Source organism: Hemicordylus capensis, chromosome 4 (assembly GCF_027244095.1).
Source record: "Hemicordylus capensis ecotype Gifberg chromosome 4, rHemCap1.1.pri, whole genome shotgun sequence".
NCBI classification, from domain to species: Eukaryota; Metazoa; Chordata; class Lepidosauria; order Squamata; family Cordylidae; genus Hemicordylus; species Hemicordylus capensis.
The window spans coordinates 227,155,324-227,177,483 of record NC_069660.1 but is presented as its reverse complement, the minus strand read 5'-3'; the positions used below and the strand labels follow the sequence as shown (position 1 = coordinate 227,177,483).

The following is a 22,160-nucleotide window of genomic DNA, read 5'->3' as shown; positions in this document are numbered from 1 at the left end:
ACATAATATAAATGGTTGATTTTAACTGATGTAAGGGCTTTCTGCTGTTACCTTCACAGCCAAAGCCCTTACATATGAAGGTAACAGCATAAGATAACATCTTTGTCATGAACCCCACCACCTATTGAGATCATCAGGAGAGGTCCCTCTGCAGTTGCCACCAGCTCATCTGGTGGCTATTTGGGGACAGGCCTTCTCTGCTGCTGCTCCGAAGCTTTGGAACATGCTCGCTGCTGAAATAAGAGCCTCTCCATCTCTGACAACCTTTTAAAAAGTCTTTAAAGATACATCTGTTTACCCCGGCTTTTAATTAAATCTTGTTTAAATAGTTTTAACATTGTTTTAAAATATTGTTTTAAATTTTTTAAATTGTTGTTATGTTTTAACTTTTTCTGTTATCATTTATTTCGTTTTAACTAATGTTTTAACTTTTCTGTTGCCATTTATTTAGCTTTGTTGTAAACCGCCCAGAGACGTAAGTTTTGGGCGGTATAAAAATATGCTCAATAAAATAAATAAATAAAGATTTTTTTCTTTACTCTGAACCCAACTAGCTTAAAAAAAAAACCCCAAAAAACCCAAGCCCGTTCAAATATTAACAAGTTGTTTGGTCAGGCTAAATAAACATGGATGAAGCTAGGAGGAACTGATGAGGCAAGAGCAATCTGGAAGTGCAGTAGAGGACATTTCCAGTCTCTGCCAACAAAGACAGCAACTCCAGGAGGCAGTTGTTCTACTTCTTAGTCATGGTGAAGTATTTTTCTGTTTCTTTTATTTGAAAGTTTATCACAGTAAGAGGTGGGTGAGGAAAATCTAGCAGCTTGCTTTTGAATGAAATATGTGCATGTGTATATATAATTTTGCATTATGTTGTGCTCAATCGTCAATGTAAAAGAATTTCTTCAGGACAGAAGAGCAAATAATGCACATAGTGAGCAAATAACTCCTTTTGGTGTGAAATAGTCACCTACTATGAGATCACTCTTCGGGGCTTCAGTGGGAGTATTCCATAGTAGATTATTTATGAAGTGCAATGTGAAAATATGCTTGAATCTTCTTGCTCACCCTCATTGCATACTTATGAGATACTATCATTTCACAGATAGGGGTTTTAAGGCATTCTAATGAGTTTAATGCTGTGGTCTCAAGCAACTTACTTCAGAGGAAGCTCAAGTGAAATCAATGTGAAATGGTATCTATCATCTGTCCAGAGTTATAAGCATGGTCTATTTATTAACAACAAGAAGTGACTTATACATACTGGTTGACATCTAGACTAATTTATTCAAGAGTACTACTCAGGACGTCCTCTAAAGCACAGTTTCTCAACCACCGGACCCTGGACCGCTGCCGGTCCGCATAGGGTTGAGTGCCGGTCCCTGACTGGGTGTCAACTCCCCCCCTCAACAACTGCAATCAAGGCACTCACTTCCTCAATTTTGCACATGGCATGGAAGAGGGAGAGGAGGAGTATCATGGAGGCACCGGACCCTGCTTCCGCCTTGCCTCCACATGCTGCTGAGATCTTCCTACAGCTATCTTTATCTTTACAACTTCAAACTGTATGCGGCATGGGGGCATCGAGGAAAATGTATGGCAGTGGGCACCACTTGAAGGGCTGCTGGTTCTTACATGCTCATTATTTGCAGCCAAAGGTTGATTGATTGAAACCTAGCTGCCTGTTGTGGCCGAGGCACCTTGATAGGAAAACGTTTCCCTCTTGCATCGGTGGGGTGTTGTGCTCCCTTGGCCCCCTGTAACCACCCGGTCTGCACCACCGGTGGAAGATGGTGGTCCCCTTTGTGACCTCACCAGGGGGTGGAACCTCTGGCTGGGATCATGCCGTGGTGAGGGCTAAGCGGTGGAGGGAGGGAGGAGTGCCGCTTTGGCTCGGGCTTTACAGAAAGGGAGTGCAAGTGGACCTTCCTCGGGGAGGGGGAGCAAGTACACGTACCAAGGAGAGCTAAGTGGCGGAGGGAGGCGGAGTGGTGCGGGGGAGAGGCAAGAGACCATTGTGTGCATTCATGCAGAAAGGTCATTGGATGAATGGCACTGGAATGAAGTGATCCTGGGGATTTGATGCCCAGCGCGGTTCGTGTCCGATCCCAACCGATTTAAAACCAGCTACCTGTTGCGGCCAAGGCACCTTGAGAGGGAACGACGTTTCCCTCTTGCATTGGTGGGGCATTGTGGTCCCTCGACCCCCTATAACCCCCTGATCTGCACCGCCGGTGGAAGACAGCAGTCCCCTTTATGACCTCGCCGGGCGGGGGGGGGGACAACCTTTGTCCAGGATCACGCCGTGGTGAGGGCTAAGCAGTGGAGGTAGGGAGGAGGGCTGCCTTGGCTTGCCTTGCAGCGATGCACGGGCAGCATGTGGGACCACCTGAGCTGCGTGACCCCAAAGGCAGGCTGGTGTGATTGGCGCATGCAGGGGAGTTGGGAGGGGGCATAGAAGCGTGCGCTGCGAGAGAGAATGGAGGAACACCTGCTACACTCTGGTGCGCAAGCACAGCGGTGGTAGCTCTTGGACCCAGGCGACCTTCTGAGCGCGGTCCGGTGCACCATTGTCTCTCCCACCCTGAACAGTGCCTCATCTCCCCAGTGAGGAAGACTAGGCATCCACCACTACAACACCCCACGCCCCCCGCCATCTCAGAATTTCCCTCTTCCCTTTAACACCAGGTCCCCACCGCTCTTCTTCACATTTTTTTTCACCATAAAAAAAACATTCCCAGCACCTGCCACTAACTGTTTTTAAGGAGTTTTGGAGGACCTGCATGGGTTTCATTAGGTCCACCTCACAAAGTGCACATCTAAGAGCAGGATCTAGATCAAGCCAGGTGATCATGACCAAGCAGCATTGACACAAATGAGAGATGACTACATTAATTAATTTCAGTGGGTGGTCCTGACTAACGTCATCTGGATTCGGCCCTGCAACTACAGAACTCCTGCTAATACTCCACCTCCATCAAGAGAAGCTTAAACTGTAGACTTTGGGCTCTACTGACAACTTGCCCAGCTCTCCTCTCCTCACCTCCTTTTTGCTTTCCTTGACATCTAGCCTGATGAAAAGTTTTGGGGAATTCAAAAGCTTGCTTGTGTGTTGTTTTCGTTGGCCCCATGTAGCTTTTGAATTTTTCTAATGGCCCAACATCCCCTCTCCATTGAGTAATCACAAGCACCCCCACCCCGCACATACTGAAGACATACTGGAGACATATTTGTTCACCCAGGCTTTTAGATTCAGGGATTCTCAACCTTGGGTCCCCAGATGTTGGTGGACTTCAACTCCCATAATCCCCAGCCATAATGGCCAAATGCCATTGTGGTTGGGGGTTATGGGAGTTTAAGTCCACCAACATCTGGGGACCAAGGTTGAGAACCCCTAATATTCCATGTTTGCAAAAGATTCCAAATTTAATGATTTTAATGCTTATATTATTTTAATTGTAAACTGCCCAGAGATGCACGTTTTGGGCAGTATAGAAGTCTGATAGATAGATAGATAGATAGATAGATAGATAGATAGATAGATAGATAGACAGACTTAAACTTGAAACCCCTTTACTAACTGCTGGTCTGGAAAATTGCGCATGAAGAATATAGTGGTCCTTGAAACTCTGCACGAAGAATCTAGTGGTCCTTGATTCCAAAAAGGTTGAGAAACACTGCAAAAGAACTACTTAATTTAAACTGAGTGGTTTAGTCAGGATTGTCAGCCTAGGAGGCTGTTCTCATGTGCAGCCTAACCCAGGCTAGGGAATTCTAGCCTGGGTTAGGCTGTGGATGAGAACCACCAGGATCAGGCCTGATCCCTATTGGGTAGCGCCACCTAGCCCAGTTCCTAGATGCACAGAATTAGGACCAAGGGCCCTATGCTAGGAAGTTACAGAGGAGGACCCTCAAAGATTTCCTAGCCTTCCTTCTAGCCCAATTACAAAGCCCACTTTGTAGCCCAGTTGCTAGCCAAGGTTAAGGGAGTGAGTGCTCCTTAACCTTGCTGGGCTACTGGATCATGTGTTTGTTGGGGCTATGTTTATCCCCAGCAGACACAGAGATAGGCGCCTAGAGTGCCCATCTCCTGCGGGATCCCCCAATGCATCATACATGTTGCATGGTGCACTGTAGGATCTCCAGAGACGTCATCCTGGCCTCCAGAGCTTTGCACTGCAGGCACACAGTGCAGATCATCTGGGAGCATGGCTGGGGGTGGGAATCGGAGCCACTGTTGGGTGTCAGAACTTTGGCTCCAACTGTTCAGACATCAGGGTGTGTGTGTGTGTGTGTGTGTGCGCGGGTGGGAACCTGAGGTGAGTTTGCCTCAGGTTTCCCATGATGTCCAAAGGTGGTCCAAGTCTCTTCCAGGAAACCTAGGTGTAATTTACTTAATATGTAATTAAAACCATGTGTAATTTAGTTAAGCACTTTTCAAAAATAAGACAAAGCACAAAGGCAATAGAGAAAAGGCATTAAAACAAAAGAAAGGATTGCTAGAGTGGTGACTGATCATCCAGAAGGTCAACAAAGCAGGCAGAGTTTGCCAGTACATTGCCAGTCCTTTGCAAAACCACCTTAGAGATGAATGCTGCGTGCGCACACACACACACACACGCACACACACACCCTGCCTTCTACCTACCATATAAGATAGAAAACTGTTACCAAGATCCAGATACTGAAGAAGAGTCTTGAATTGTACCATGAAGATGAAAAAGTGTTCAGGGAAGAGAAAAATATGTGTATTTGAATAGGGTGAATGTGTAATTGCTGTAAAGTGATCACCTTTGGCTCAGCTGAGTGATTGCTAATTATTAGGATATGGCCTATTTCTTGATGAGCAATCTATTATTATTAATTATTATTATTTTACATAGTCAGACAGGTGTTATTGACTGGTTTGTTTTATCCAGACATCGAGTCCTTCCCAAGGACCATTATTATTATTATTATTATTATTATTAATAATAATAATAATAATAATTTTACATTTATATCCCGCTCTTCCTCCAAGGAGCCCAGAGCGGTGTACTATACTTGAGTTTCTCCTCACAAGAACCCTGTGAAGTAGGTTAGCCTGAGAGAGAAATGACTGGCCCAGAGTCACCCAGCTATTATTATGGCTGAATAGGGATTTGAACTCGGGTCTCCCCGGTCCTAGTCCGGCACTCTAACCACTACACCACACTGGCTCTGATGAGCAATCTATTGCAGAATGAGATCTGTGATCAGTTTTGAGAATGATGTGTAAGTGACAAAAAAATCATTTTTCTAGCACTTAGAATAAAGCTAGTTGGAACAATAGGCTTCAACACAGATTAATGCTGTCTGTTGTGAGTTTGGATGCCAAGGGAAACAGGAGCAAGCAGCAAGCCCCAGATTGCTAGAATTTGATAGAACCCTAAGTACATGTGCCTTTGCCTCCTTTCTTTGGTTTTGCTTGCCTGCTCTTTCAACTAGCACATTTGTAGATAAACATTTTACAAAAGTCACTGTAATAGCACTATTCTAGGCCTATTTACCCAGTAGAAAGAAGATTATGGGTAACCCAAACTAGAAAAATCAGGAAGGAGCTATTGTAAAAGCCAGGTTTAGCAATAGCTTGTCTCTGTTTACGCATTGCATAACTTCATGTCAGTCAGCCGAGGCACTCAAATCTGAATCAGTCATAACTGGTAATATTAACTAACAGGGTAAACTCCAAAATAACTTTTTCTCCTATTAAAATTGAAGCTTCTGCACCCAAATAGTTCAGACTAAGCGGTACATTCAGGTATTTGGAGTACTGGCAGTGAGACCCCAAGGATAAACATATTCTGATTTCTCTTTCAGCTCATCCTTACATTGCTCCTGTTTTCCATAGTAATGACTGAAGAAGCATCACTTGCCCCTCCAGAACCAATATTTCAGTACATTGATGAACATCAAAATGAATATGTACAGGTACAAGTGGGGCCCTATTGTACTTTTTAAAGAGAGGTTGGAAAAATACAGTGAGTTGTATGGGATGTAGGTTTTTATTCCACTTTTCTTCTTCCCACAGAGACTCAAAGATTGGGTGGCCATTGAAAGTGATTCAAGTAACCCCCTTAAGAGAGAACAGGTGATAAAAATGATGCATTTAGCAGAAGAGAGACTGAAACAGTTAGGAGGAATTGTTGAGTTGGTAGAATTGGGGGTTCAAGAGGTAAGCCTTTTCCCTTACTTAAAGTATAAGAATTGATTTTCATGTATATAAGCAATGTTATTCTAAGGTTCCTGCTATATTATATGGGACTAAAGAGGCTTTGTTGAACTCTAAAACATTTCATTCTTTGCATACTAAGATCTATGCAAGCTCTACTGAAGTTTAAAAATATCTTCAGTTTCGGTCAGCCACTCTAATCAGCCTCTTCACTGTGTACATATCTTCAGTTTTGGTCAGCCACTCTAATCAGCCTCTTCACTGTGTACATATGAGACCCAATGTTTACATATTGCCTCAGTCTCCTGTAGGCTGTGGAACATTCTGAAAATGTGGATTCTCTCTTCTGCACATAGAATAGTCCGTGACTCATAAAAGAAAACAGGACAATTACTGTATTTGCATACTAGAGCCTTGGAAATATTTGGAGTGTGCCCTGTGTGGATATGTTATTGATGCATTTTGAAAATTATATAATATGACAGACCAGAATTCCAAAACTGTTTGCTTGTGAATACTACTATACAAGAGACCTGTAAGTGTGCTATAGGAAATAAACTAATATATAAATAATGAAAGGCTTCTGTGTGCTCAAAATACCTGAGGAGGATGCCCGATGTGTGTCTGTATGATTGACAGTTCTGGCCCTCCTTCCTTCTAATCAGGGTCTGCAAGAGGCAGGGGATAAATGTTGCATTGAATATGACTGGATCATTTGGTTATACCGTACAACTTCAGAAGAAGCTGTCCCTGTCATTTACATATTCCAAAAGAAAACCTTTTTGAGGTGTACAAGTGAAGTGTTCATCCAATTTTGAAAGTGCCTTAAGTATGGTGGATTTATATCCATTTGCCATGTATTAATATTATATTTAATGCTAAAAGCCTATGTGACCTTCACACTTCAGTCTGATCTAAAGCCAGAAGTTTAAAGTTTTGCTATAAGGCTTAAAGCAGGCATCCCCAAACTGTGGCCCTCCAGATGTTGCTGAACTACAACTCCCAGCATACCCTGCCACAAAAAATTGTGTCTAGGGATGCTGGGAGTTGTAGTTCAGCAACATCTGGAGGGCCGCAGTTTGGGGATGCCTGGCTTAAAGCATACCAGAAGTTTCTGTCAAGCACACGAAGTCTATTGTCTGTTGCAATCAAAGATTGTCTTTAATCCAGATATACCATTTGCCAGAGATGATGTTCCGGCTTCCAAGAAGACTATTGATCTGGTTCGTGATCCCGTAACATCCATAAAAAGTGGGTTCTGCACCTGCGTGGAACACTTCAGGCGAAATTTGTTAGTTCCTTGCGGTACTGACCAACTGCCACTGCATGTGCTCCATGCTTGCTCATACCGGTGGTTTGGTGCCTTATAGTTCAGTTTCTTTCTGACTGCCAATGTGTTCGGTCCTTCCTTAGTTCTTGGCTCCTCAGAAATATTTTAGTGGCTAAATTTTAAAATTTAGACTCGGACCGTGACTGGTTATTGGACTATCCTTTGGAAACTCTATTGTAGAAAGGGTCAGACATGATTAATGGCCTATATAGATACTTGTGGACAGATATAAAGAGAGTGGACATTGAAATTAAAAACCACTCCATTAGGAACAGTTTATTAAAGGTATGGGACAAATAGAAAAAAAGGATAAGTCCAGCATTGTCTCCTGTAGATTCAATATGAAATATATACTTCCATAGAGAAGAATATACAAAACAACTTGATAAATTGGAGAGCCTACAACTTGCAAAATCTCATGGTGGGAAGATCAAAAATGAAGTCCATTCAATGTTTAAGTCAAGAGTGGAATGAAACTCCTTCTTGGCTATTATATTCACAGATCAACAGCATAATTCAGGAAGAAGTACGGAAGCAAGGTGGGAAACTGAGAGACTTGACAGAATTTGAAATGTTAATAACAAAGAATTCAGAGCAAATGCTTATATATAAACGACTGTTGAAATATGATTCAGAATCAGAACAGGTGATTCAGAATCAGAACAGGTGAAGGACTGTATGATAAAATGGATGCAGAATTTTAATAGAATAATAGAGATGCAACAGTGGGAATTTCAGTGGAAGGTGAATATAAAATTTACAGTGAAAATTGGTATAAAATGTACCTGCGCTGGTATATTACTCCAGCAATGATTTTAAAGATGGACAATGAATACCTTGGAGACTGTTGGAAATGTATGGAGCAGAAAGGTACCTTTTATCATATGTGGTGAACATGTAAAAAAGCCCCCAAATTTTGGAAAACAATACATTTGGAGATGCATCAGATATTGCATATAGATTTTCCTTTTCTTCTGGAAATTTTTATTTTAAATTTTACTAAACTATATATTCCTGCAAAACACACTGAACTTCCTTTATATATGATAATGGCAGCAAGAATCCTTTATGCTTCTTGTTGGAAAACAAATCAGATTTCGACTTTAGGTGACTGGCAACTCAAACTTTGGGAATATGCATCAATGGCTAAAATTATTGCATATACTATGAATAAATCTGAAGACTTTTTTTTTTCAGACATGGGAACCATTTATTCAATATAATATATCGCAGGGTTTGGTACCTTATCCGAGATTTGGATTTTCTTTGTAGAGAAATTTAATGCAGACTGTTTTGTATAGATAGCAGGAGCATCAATTTTGTCATTGTTATTGTTATCAGTTTTTTTAGTTTTGCAGTTATATATTTTTCAGTGTAGAGGAAGGAGGGGAGAGATATGTTGGTTGAACAAATTCAGGTTGATGTACACAGACTGTAACGAGAATCATTGCATTTGCTTTGCTTGATTATTTTTTCATTTTTTTCTGTTTTCTTATGTCTCTTGTTTGTATTTCTGATAAAACAATAAAAATATATTTTTAAAAGGAAACTCAATTGTAACTTCTTGTGTATGACTTAGACTAGAAAAAGTTATTCTTCATGTAACGGATGTCAGTACCTCACTCAGCAAAGCTATTTAAAGTGTATGACTACTAACTGGTAAAGTTATTGATTTTGGGATGTTGTTTTCAAGCCCAACACCTAGGGAAAAGACCACCTTCAAGAGGTGTACCAGATGTAAAGGGAAGATCCCCTCTACGGATGGTCATGACTGCTGTCGCCTATGTTTTGGGGAAGGGCATAACACAGCCGCATGCTTTTTCTGCAGTTTGTTCTCAAAGCAAACTTTTAAAAATAGAGCTGCACACTTAAGGGTGGTGTTACTGAAGGAAGTCCTAACTCCAAAGGGTGCTTCCACATCTCGAGGAGGTGATTGGAACTCTGAAGTCGGCAACTGAAGTCGGCAACTGCAATCCAAACACAGTCTAAATCCCTGATGCCAGGACTGTCAACATCGAAGGGCTCTCCCTTTAAGGAGCCGAGAGTTCCTGAGGGGTACACTTCTCGCCATCAAGACAGGGATAGGAAGTGCAGCTCTCCTCCCAGCAAAAAGCACAGGGAGAAGAGTGAATGGAGGGATACGTATTTTTCGGTGCCCAGCACTACGATTTCCTCTCCATCTTGCTTACAATGCCTAGCACATCCATTACCATAGAAATCAATGTCAGAAAGAGGAAGTGATGCTATGATGTTGACACTGGCATCTCAGCATTGAGCAGCTTCTCTGTTACCTGTACCTACCCCACGCCAATCCCCATCGATGCTGAGACCCTGGTGTTGATGTCAGAACGGAGAGACTGCTTGCCGGTGGTGTTTGATGTTGATGCCGCTGATGACACTGAGGCACTTTTCGACCCCAAGTTGGCACAGAACATCCTCACCATGTTGGAATCAAATGACAGTACTCCCTTGGCCTTGACTTTTCAAGGCTTCTTGAGCCATGGTTTCGATATGGAGGAGAAAGAGCTAATGGAAGTGCCAAAAACACCTTCATTTATCCCCTTGCAATCCAGGATTTTTGTGATGGGCTTATTGCTTGTTGGTGGATGGAATGATGAGTCTACAAATTCCACCCCTATGCACCCACCCGACTATGCGGAATTTAGGAAGTGGAAGGCAGCTAGAAGCCATATGGAATTGGTCCAGATGGCAACATAGATGACTCCCACTAGAGTTGTGGAGCCTCCTACAAAACAAATTGCTCCACCGAGAGTATTGATTCAGGATGCTACTGTTCAGGTTACCACACTTGTCACTACACAAAATGTGGTTCAGGATGCTGGTGTGCAAGCATCCTTGTGTCAGTATCTGGCCACCTTCCAGGGAAGTTCACGGTCTCCAACGGAGTTGCAGAAATAAGAGACGGCTCGGACACAGTTCTTCTTATCGGGCTTGGCTGCAAGCTATAGACAGGGAAGTTGACAAACATTGCTTTCCAGCAGTGAATAGAAAGCTGGTGACGCAATTTATAGCACAAGCTGATAGCTCCCAGCTGACAGGAATTCAAGGCTTATCAGCCCTCTGCAAGAGGCGTTTACTCCTCCTAATAGTCTCTAGCTGTGTTCTTCGTCTTGTAATTCTCCTCTGTTGTGGAGTCAGTGGAGGTTGCTTGCATAGCTCCTCTTCTGATTGGTCCGTCATGGTTTCTGCTGTCTCAGGTTGTTTTGCCTGCTCTAAATCATCTGCCTCAGCCATTTCTTGGAAACTGACAGCCGGGCTCCACCCCTCAGACACCCCGGCATCGGCTGGAATATTGACAGCTTCCCCTTCCTCCTCATTGTCTGAGATCGAGGGCGTGACACCTTGCAATTGTTGGTACTCAAACCAGTGAAACAAATGTCTGTGTCTACACAGCCGTGTTTAGAACAATATATAGGGAAGAAAGTGTGCACTAGAAGTACTCAAGCACCAGTTAAAACATTGATGAGAGTCACTGCAGGTTCAGGAACTGATAAGAGTGTGGGTTCCAGGCTCTTGTTCATCTTCCACTAGCAAGTCTGGGGCCCGTCCTGCAGAGCCAGTTTCCTTAGGGGATGACTATGATTCTGACTCTTCAGAATCAGTATCAACAGGTCACAATTCGGACCCAAAGGACGGAACCATCAATTTCCCCAACATATGAAATGAAGTCATCTCCAAATTGCAGAGATGGCAGAGGTGCTTGGTTTGGATTGGAAACAGAAAGTTAGTGATCTGGATGACCCTGTATATAATTTTATGAAAAAGTTAAATGTGGTTCAGCTAGTATACTTACTTATGCTTCCAGTGATAACAAAAGCTGCTCAGACAGCTTTGCAAGTGCTACAAACATCAACACCAACTTTGAAGAGACTGAAAACTCTGTACAGAATACAGGAAAAGGAGAATGATTACTTGCTCAAACATCCAAATCCAAACTCTTTCGTTATTGACTGAGCATCTACTGCTAAAGGGTTGTGTATCTTTTAGTTATTTTATGCTGTATATTTATCCATGGTAACTAACAGTCTAAAGTTTTAATTTTTGTTTGTCTTATCACCGTAAATAAAATGATTGATTGCTAAAGGGTTGCGATGTCATACCACTCCAGAAGATAAAGAGGGGAGAAAGGTTGGATGTGTTGGGCCTTAAAGCATATGCAAATGCATGTTTAGGCATTAAGATAGCCAACTATATGGCATGCTTATCCAAAAACACACATTCCTTATGGGACTCTCTCCTTCAGGAAAAGGATGATATGACACCAGAGGAATTCCAGAAAAGGTTTGCTGACATATTTGCTAAGACAACTTCAGCAACGAGACGGCAGCTAAGTAATGCAAAGCACTTAGTGGAAACTGAATCTCATTCTTTGGCAACAGCAGTCCTACTAAGGAGACATGCTTGGTTACGCTCTACAAACTTGCAACAAGACAAGAAAGACAAGACAGAGGCTCTGCCTTTTGATAGCAAGGGCTGTTCTGTGATGACACTGATAAGACTATGGAAAAATGAAAAAAATCTAAATATACAGCAAAGACTTTTATATCCATGATGTCATCCTTTACATCAATGTTTCTTAACCACTGGTCCGGCGACCGGTGCCGGACCAGAAAGTGTTGGGTACCAGTCCATGAGGCATTACTAATAAAAATCACCCCCCCAAAAAAAATTTTGGGCCAGCGGGGGCCAGCGGGAGCTCTCCGGAGTTCATTTTCAGGCAGCCCTTGCTGCTGGATAATGTTCATTTTACTTCCTTGAAATAAACATTATCCAGCGGTGAGGGCTGCCTGGAAATGAGCTCTGGAGTGCTGCCCGACATTGTTTTTTTAAGGGGTGCTTGGGGGGTGGGGGTGGGGGGGTGACCCCCTTACTAACTGATGGTCTGGGAAACTGTGAACGAATAATGTACTGGTCCATGACTCCAAAAACGTTGAGAAACACTGCTTTACATCATCCAGGTATCAACTGCATGGTCACAAACAAGGTGGCTACTGCCAGTATGATGAGAGAATTCTGGAAACCTTTCCAAAAGTATAATAAGATGCCATACTTCCAAAAGAATAAGAACAACCAAGGGGCTTGTAGTAGGGCTCCCCAGAAATCTAAACAACATCTTTGATTGCATAATGAGCCCATGTGTACAACAACCAATGGGAGAGACAACATCCTCTTCCCTATCAGCAGTGATAGCAATAACATCAGTGATATTTCCAACAATAACATCAAACATCAATGTCGGTCAAAACATCAGACTGGCAAGTCATGATCAAGAATGGCACTATTTAACAACAGACCAATGGGTGCTTTATATGATCCAAATTAATTATGCCATCAAGTTCAAGATGTTGCCGGTCTATGAGGGCATGAAGTTCATACCAGCAACAATGGTATTGATGGAGGAAGTGGAGTCATTGCTAGAGAAAAGTGCAATCTCTCCAGTACAGTGGGCAAACAGACACAGGACATTTTACTCCCGGTACTTTCAAATCTCAAAATGGGACAGGTGCATTCACCCTATAATGGACTTCAGATGGCTGAATCTATATGGGGATGTGAGAAAATTCTGGATGATTACGTTGCAAGCTATCCTGCCTCTTCTACACAGAGAGGAATGGGTTGCAGCATTGGACCTAAAGGATGCGTATTATCACTTCAGCATACAGGAAAGTTGCAGAAAGTATCTGAGGTTCTTGGTGGGCAACAACATTTTCCTGTACAATGTTCCACCCTTTGGGCTGGTGACAGCACCCAGAGTATTTATCAAATGCATGGCTGCGGTGGTGGCACATTTATGCACACAGGGTATGCCAATTTATCCCTATCAAGATGACTGGCTTCTTTTCTGACAGCAAAAACAAGAGAAGAGTTACTTTCCCAGATAAACTGTGTGACAACTCTCCTGGAAGAGTTGGGCATCCAAATCAACTGGAAGAAGTCGCATTTAGTTCTCGTCAAAAGACTACACTACATAGGTGCGGTTCTGGATATGGTTCAGTAGAGAGCCTTCCTGCCAGAAGACCATTTTCGAAGGATATGGAGTTTGGTTCTAGCAATGCAATTAAGTCCAGTGTAATTCAAATATTAATGGGTCTGATGGCCTCTTGCACGGCCATGGCCCGCTATGCCAGATTACGCATGATGAAACTACAGCAATGGTACTTGGTGGCATTCTGCCCGAATGTGGACAACCAGAGCCTTCATCTATGCATACCAGACTCAGTTCTGAATTCACTGTTATGGTGGATAAAGGACATGAACCTTTTAGAGGGAACACCGTTCAAGGTACTGACACTAGAAGTTTGCATAATGACAGATGCCTCTCTGACAGGATGCAGGGCTCACATGTTGGCCTTGGAGGCTCAGGGGCTCTGGAGCACTACACCAGAGATTTGCATATAAATTTTCTGGAGCTGCTGGCAGCCTTTCAAGCATTAAAGTCATTTCAAAAACATCTGCTGGAGAAAACAATCTAACTGCAGGTGTGAACAAGCGGGAGTGGGCAGTGTCCCACTCCCTCTGAAATTAAAGCCAGCAGATATGTAACTGGTGCATATCGTGGAAGATACATCTAGTAGCAATAAGGGATAAACAATAACCTGGTGGATGCCTTGAGCAGGTTTGCAGGATCTGCAAAAAATGGATCTGCTCACCCAGGAGCAAGGACGTCTGCTACATCCAAATCTGCAAATGCTAAGGCTAATGGTGTAGGAGACAAACTTTTAGACAACATTTTGCTGAATGATAAAGAGGTGTCCACGAGAAAAAGCTACAGTGTGAAATGGAAACGATTCAGAATGTAAGCTAAGCTGCACAGCTTCAAGGCCAAGGATGCCTTTATAAGGGACATCTTACCTTACCTGATGACCTTAAAAGGCAAATGGCCTGGCATACATCTTGCTGAGGGTACATTTGGCTGCTATTTCCTCCTTCCATGGAGGGTGTGATGGGATGACTGTGTTCTGTCACCCCCTTAGTACAAGGTCTTTAAAGGGGGTGAACGATCTGTACCCATCAATTCGGAGGCCCATGGATAGATGGAGCCTTTCTCTGGTCTTATCAGCTCTAACAGAAGGGCCGTTTGAACCCACGCTGATGGCTAAACTTAAAATGGTCACACTTAAGATAGAGTTTTTGATTGCCATTACCACAGTGAAAAGAGCGAGCTTGCTCGCCACTTTGCATATTGATGAGCCACACACAAAGTTTCACAATGACAAAGCAGTGATGTGATTGGACCCAGAATTCAGGACAAAGATCGTTTCTGACTTCCACATGAATCAAGATATTGTTCTACATACCTTTCCCCACAATCCTGAATCACCACTGGACAGAGAAATGCATAGCCTAGATGTACGATGTGCTCTTCTGCTCTGTTTCTGGAGGACATCTGCAATTATAAAAACCAAATGGCTGTTAGTTACTTATATAAACTGAAAGATGGAGGGAATCCAGTCTCTAGACAAAGAATCTGTCATTGGTTAGTAGAGGCTATCTACCTGGCCTACAAGATACAGAATACTTGTTTCTATCACTTGGTCAATATGGGACATGTACCTTTCTTGTTCAAAAGCATGTTAATCAAGGTTAATCAATGTTAATTATTTGCTAATCATTGTTATCTGAGCAGATTGCTTGTTACACTCAAGCTTATTTGCATAACTTAAAAAACTAGCAAGAAAACTTAATTCATTTATTATTGACCAGAATTTAAACCAGTGTCAGAAACACAGCAACGTGTGTAGAGTTCTTCTCTGCAATGTAGCTGTCCGAATACAGGTGACCAAACTTTATGTATTCCATTTGAAGCCCCTGACTAGGCTTGTCTGCCTTCCTTAAGGAGGAAGTCCTGTGGCTGAATAAGGTTGTCTGAAAAGAGAGAGACTGTGAGAACGTACCCCATTCTCATCTGATACTTTAGTTTTTTAAAGTTTAGGAAAACATGATGGTAGATCCTCAAACGACAACCTAAAAGTACCTTTTTGCATAAAAGATTTTGGATGCAGCTTTAACTCTTTTAAAAGCATCAAAAACACAGGCTTATATGATTTTAAGTATTTGAAATGAATTAGAATTGTTTTTGATTGAATATTATGGCTTAACCAGTTTGTGGCTAAAGATGTATAATGTTCTAATCCCACCCCCCGTCCGCTCAAATTCAGATCAATCTGTGTTCCTCAAAACCCTGAACAAAATAAAATATTATTTATTTCAAACTCCAAGGCTGCAGTACATACCAAGAAGTAAACCTGAATGAACTCAGTGGGATTTACTTCTGAATAAACATATTTAGAACCAAACTCTAAAAAAATTATGTTAGGAAGCCTCTACATTTAAACTTGTTTATAATATGCATTTATTTTATACTCATGCAAAATATGTTAAGCTGAGTACGAGTCCAAGGTAAACAAAGCTGCATCTGCTTTATTTTGCCAGAAAACATTCATTTCTCTACAAAAGTTCAACCATTCTCACCAACAGCTGCCCATTTTTAAAAACTGTATTGTCTTGACAACAGATCTCTGGGTTTAGCTTGAAGTCTAAAAGATAGAACTACGAACCTGGGTGTTGTATGGTAGTCCATGGTTAACAATAACAGGATCCAGAATCTCCCTTCTTCTAGATAGGAATGAAGGCACAAGGGAGAGAGTAAATTCTTGTAGAGCATATCCCACCACGCACAGACACCAGAATTCTGGTAAGAGTAAAAAGCTGGACCAACTGAAACTATTGAACCAATAGCTTAGAATTTAGGACTAACTGCTTAAGTGCTTGTTGCCCTGAGATTTATTTTTATCTTGGTCCTGCCAGTAGGATTGCTGCAGCCACAGAGGCGTAACTAGGGAAAACGGCGCCCGGGGCAAGCACTGAAATGGCGCCCCCGCCCCCCCAACATACTACATTATACTTAGGTTTTTCCTCACAAGCGCCCGCTGCCGCCGCCAAGCCAGGCCACTGACTGGCCGCCAGGCGCCAGCAAAGCAATGGGGGGGCACGGGTGGCACGGAAGGGACCGCTTGTGGGGGAGGGGGCGCCAACGCGCTCCCTTGACTGCTGCAGCGCTGCTGCACTGAGCAGGAAACATTTGTATTAACAAAAAATTTTAAAAAAATTGTCATGGCGGCGCCCCCCACGTGACCAGAAAATATGGCGCCCGGGGCACGTGCCCCCCCTGCCCCCCCTATAGTTACGCCTCTGTGCAGCCAGCTTTACTCCCCTGAATGAATCATCCTGAGTAGGTATGTACTAGGCAAGTGCTTTCTTTGCTAAGTTTCATTTGCCACCAGGGCTCATTCAAAATACAGCTCTCTAATCCTCATCCATAACAGGATGAGGATGATCCTTGAGGATACAGAGTTCTGACTGCTATACTGGTATTTCAGGCTTTCAGACTCCAGAAGAGGTAGTGGGAAATAGAAAGAGCCTTGTCCCCTCAGGCTCTGCTTTTCCTTCACTGTCAGTAGGATGCAGCAGTGTCTGTTCATTCTTTGAGGAGTTCTCATTGAATTCAGGGAATGTAATATATTATCTCATTTGGCATCTGGTTTCCAGTTAGTTTGGATGGATGCAAAACAAATAAGAGTAATTAAACATTATTCCATAGTGCTGAATCTTTCAAAATCAGTGTAATTTTGTAAGCTGTTACTAATGTGATTTATTAATGCATTTCTTCTGTTTTAGCTACCCAATGGAAACACAACCCGTTTGCCACCAGTCATTCTGGCAAATATTGGAATGGACCCTAGCAAGACTACTGTTTGTTTTTATGGGCATCTGGATGTTCAGCCAGCCAAATTAGAGGATGGCTGGTCAACAGAGCCATATATTTTGACAGAAAAAAATGGTAACCATTTATGTTTGTTGTGACAGATGCAGTATGAATGCCAGTTACTGGGAAGAAAAAGAGAGAGCAGAGCTTTGCTTTGCATGCCCTGTTTGTTAGTTTCCCCGAGGTCACTGGGACATAGGAACGTAGGAATCTGCCATATACCGAGTCAGACCATTGGTCCATCAATCTCAGTATTGTCTACACAGATTGGCAGCGGCTTCTCCAAGGTTGCAGGCAGGAATCTCTCTCAGCCCTATTTTGGAGAAGCCAGGGAGGGAACTTGGAACCTTCTGCTCTTCCCAGAGTGGCTCCATCCCCTGAGGGGAATATCTTATAGTGCTCACACTGGTAGGCCACTGGTTGGCCACTATGGGGAACAGAATGCTGGACTAAATGGCCCTTCGGTCCAATTTAACAGGATTCTTATGTATTTGTCATCTCAAAGTTTGTAAAATCATGTGGAATTGGTACACCAGTGGGATAGCCGCAAAACAGACTGGGAAACAGCATAGGGAGTACCTGCAGGAAGAAGAGCTCCACTGCAACCTTCAAATACTTGTTCGATAGCCTACATGAGCGTGACTAGATTTTAATTAGCTTGGCTCTCATGAGTTCACTTTCATTTTGAGGGCCGTCTGTATGGTGTGGATGGGAAACCACAGACAAACAGACTGGGAAATGGCAAGGGCAAAAGCCCATGAAGGCAAGGGAAAAGGCAAGGAACAGCCCTAAAACACATCTCATTTTAGGAATTGAGCACTGTAGATGTGTGTCTGCATCTACAGCATGCAATATGAAAGGGTTATGGTCTGAAGTCATCCTTCCAATCCCAAAGCATGAACTATTTACTGGCTTCCATTTGACTGCCTAACATAATTTCACCCTTGTTTTCAAGGCAGTCTGCATGGACGTGGAACTTCTGACGACAAAGGGCAGGTTCTGGCAGTCCTGCATGCAGTTGAAGCACTTCAACTCTATGTATATAATTTTTACAGATCTCTTTCATTTGCTGTTATCTGCCATTTAAAACAAACTTTCTAACAAAGTTGTTCCAACTACTCCCTAACAGGAACTCCCTGTGAATGTTAAGTTTCTGCTTGAAGGCATGGAAGAAGTTGGATCCACTGGACTATTCAAACTGGTCGAACAGAGAAACAGTACATTTTTTTCAGATGTCGATTACATTGTGGTCACTGATACTTCATGGATCAGCAACAAACCTGGGATTACATATGGGACCAGGGGGCAGTGCTACTTCTTTATAGAGGTATGATGTAGAGACAAGCCCTTCAATATGCTTATTTTACAGACCTCTTTCACAAATAGCTACAATGTTTATCCAAGACTGGTGGATGTGTCTTAACTTTTAGCATTTTAAAAATATGCACCACCACCATCTCTTTTGAAATCTGACCAGGATCTAGAGAGGCTCCTGTGTATGCAAAGCATTGCCATTCGCACACCAGAAGTAATGGCTGATTTTTTAAAAATTTCCAGTGGTAGCTCTTTGCACCACAAAGAGTAGTGCTGCATCAGAGGGCTCTACTCTTTCCAGAGGCCCTAGAGGGCTGTCACTCAAAGCAAGAGCTGAAAACGACAGTGCTTTGGTTCCTATTCTTTGAATAAATTTGACAGTGAATTCAAAAGAAGTATAATACAATATTTCTATGTGTCTTGCTAAATTATCCTTTAATTAGAACATTGTTCATATTTTCAGTTTCACAAATATTAGCTGATTGTAAAACTCACTCCCACAGAAATAATGGACCATGGAAATAGATGCAGTTTGCTAAATGAGAAAGATTTAATCTTTGGTAGGGCTTATCATAGTAAATTATATCAGAAGTCACAGCAGCAGCTATATCATGAACTGATATACTGTATTTTCTGGTAGAAACTTTGCATCTGCGTAAACGCCGCACGGAGGGGGAAAGCCTGAAAAAATGCAAGAAGCCAGCAGAAACACTGCATCCGTGTATTTAAAAAACCAAACACCTCTAGATGTAGCGCCATATCTAGAGGGGATCATCATCATAATGCATTATGGTTTTGGTTATGGTGAAGAACACTTAAAATTTTACTACAGCTAAGCTTAAAATTGTATTCCAGCTATGCATTTCATAGTTGTATTACATAGTTATGCATTGCATAAACTGGTCACCCATATCCTTGTCAGTCTTAACGCAATGAAAGGGAATGAATGCAAGGAAAGAAATTAAGACATAAATGCTGAACTTGTTTTTATTTTACACATCACATTGCAGAAATATTTTCCCATTTTACTTCTTAGGAAACCTTTTTTTGTGCATTACATTGGGAAAATTGTAAACTTTAAATTGCACTTAAAGGAAACCTTTGAAGTCCAAAGGTTTATCGCTCTCCTAAGCAAAGCTTGGAATAAATTACTAGAAAGTAAGCCCACTGATTCCACTGGAGTGGAGTAAACACACATAGGAATCAGGACCAGCAGAGATCCTAGGCAAGACTGTGGGCTTCCCCCCACCCTCCGCAGCCCCTCAGCAAAGCACAGAAGGGGGGATCCTTCTGAAGGAGGAAACCCCATTTATTTTTCTGGAGTTACTTTTGAGTAAAAATATACAGGATTGGGACCAAGGACTCCATGATAGGAAGTTACAGTGGATGAACCTCGAGGAAATCCTAAAAACCATTCCCACTCAGCACCAAGAAACCATCATTCTGGTGTAGACTGCTCTTGAACATGAAAGTTCTACATCAGAGCCAAACTGCCTATGAATATGGAAGCTTCACTTGACCATACTTAAGAAATGTAGCCTCCTTTAAAAATGAGGCTCCATGCACCCACGCTTTGCCTTGGTCTTTCAGTTGGACATTGGACTGTGGAGGGATGCATCCAGGCAGGCATTTAACAGGTGAAGTTTCTCCATTCATTTCCTAGAGATGCCCCTAACGAATTTATGTCTGATGCATCTCTGATCAAGGCAAAGTGTGGATGCATGAAGCTTCATTTCTAAAGCCATCATCATATACCAACTATACAAAGTCTTTACAGCTTATATGACAGGGAAGTTAAGATGGGTACCTTAACTTGCAATTTCTTTTTAGAGCACAAGTGAAAATGTAAAGCATCTTAATTCTCACCAAAGGGTTTTGGATTACTGAATAAATTATTTAAACAACAAAATAAATCTTCAACATCACTTCTCGCCCACTTCTTCCGACTCCCAACCAAAGGAGCTACCGAATTTAATATCTCCCTGTTCTAATATTATACCTTTACAGTAAGTGAAAGATTACATTTTTCCTACCCCAACAGGGGCAGAGCCACCGTTGGGCGAACGGGTTCAAAGAACCCGGGCCGGCACCAATCAGGGGCCATGACTTGAGGCCCAGACATGCCCCCCGCATCTGATATCAGATGTGGGGGGGCGTGATTTTACTCACAAATGGGGCCGCAGGGCCCTGTTTGGGAGCAAAATCGGCCAGCATTGCATTTGCAGCACAGCTGCAGTGACTCTCCCTGCCTTTTAAAGGCAGGGAGTAAAGGCATTTAAAGGCATTTGTGAGTAAAATCACGCCCCCCACATCTGATGTTAGATGCTGGGGGTGTGTCTTTTAGAGGCAGGGAGAGCCGCTCCTGGCCAAGCTGCAAATGCAGCACTGGCCAATTCCCCCACTCCAAACGGGGCCATGCGGCCCCATTTGGGAGTTAGATCGGCCAGCACTGCATCCGCAGCGTGGCTGGAGTGACTCTCTCTGCCTATTGGCAGTGAGAACCACTCCGGCCGGACTGCAAATGCAGCGCTAGCCTATTGAGCGAAACCTGCCCCTGCATCTGATGGCAGACACAGGGGGCATGGCTGAACACTCCCTGTCTGACGTCAGATGCAGGGGGCAGGGTTGGGGGGGGCAACGGTGGAGGCAGCGCCCAGGCCCCTGCTTGGCTCCCTCCGGGCTGTACCCCAGACTCATTTTATGCACACCTCTTGCCAGGACATTGCTAAAAAATTAAAACCTTTTCCATCTGTCTCTTGACACAAGAGGACCATATTCTCTAGCAGGCTTCAAATGCCCCCCTACAAAATGGCACAGCTGCTGTCTCTTCCTTCCACCGGCACTATTCTAGTCTTGTCCTGTATAATACTTGCTTTTAGAGTGTCATGTCTCAAAACGGGTCTTGCTCAGAAGCAAAAAAGGAGAAAGCTAGGGTATATCCAACTAGTCCAAAAGAGGATGTAACACTTACCTGTTTTATATCTCCCACCTTAAATTGGACCCCATGCCATTAGCTCCAATGTTCCTGACCTGAGCATCATGTTTGCATCTTGAACATGATGCTGGATGGATAATTTGTATGTTGTTCAGAACATTGTATGCTGTCATATATCAATTTGGTGCAAAACATCACTCTCTACTTAAAAAGCTCTGATTGTTTTGAGGCTATTGCACCAGTTAATGAGAAAAGAAATGTAAGGATAAATTCTTATGTGTTTGTAAATTAAGCAACAAAAGCCATATCCTGTTCTTCTGCAGGTGGAGTGTGCTAAACAAGATTTGCATTCGGGGACCTTTGGGGGAATCATTCCTGAAGCAACAAGTGACTTAATATTTCTGTTGAGTAAGTACAGTTTCTACCTATGTACAATTAAATTATGCATTATAGGTTGTGTTTCAAAGCATGATAGGTATGACTCCCCTGGACCCATCCTTGTCCTGGGCAGTGTTTGACAGGTAACCGATGTGGCTCGTGGAGCCTTTGCCTAGCTTTAGCTGCACCTGTTTCTGTCTGAGCTAGACATGACTTCAGTTATCCATGC

At 42.8% G+C, this 22,160-nt stretch overlaps 1 protein-coding gene across 1 annotated transcript in view; it reads left to right on the top strand.

Moving 5' to 3' along the window:
- Nucleotides 1-660: 660 nt before the first annotated feature.
- LOC128322834 (cytosolic non-specific dipeptidase-like) overlaps nt 661-22,160 on the top strand; it is a 33,746-nt gene continuing 12,246 nt past the window's right edge. Inside the window, exons 1-7 of the mRNA XM_053244893.1 lie at nt 661-749; nt 5,836-5,946; nt 6,047-6,190; nt 17,217-17,379; nt 18,260-18,342; nt 18,434-18,631; nt 21,877-21,961. Of these exons, the coding sequence (XP_053100868.1) occupies nt 747-749; nt 5,836-5,946; nt 6,047-6,190; nt 17,217-17,379; nt 18,260-18,342; nt 18,434-18,631; nt 21,877-21,961 (787 nt within the window). The 5' untranslated portion in view covers nt 661-746. The remainder of the gene's footprint in view (nt 750-5,835; nt 5,947-6,046; nt 6,191-17,216; nt 17,380-18,259; nt 18,343-18,433; nt 18,632-21,876; nt 21,962-22,160) is intronic.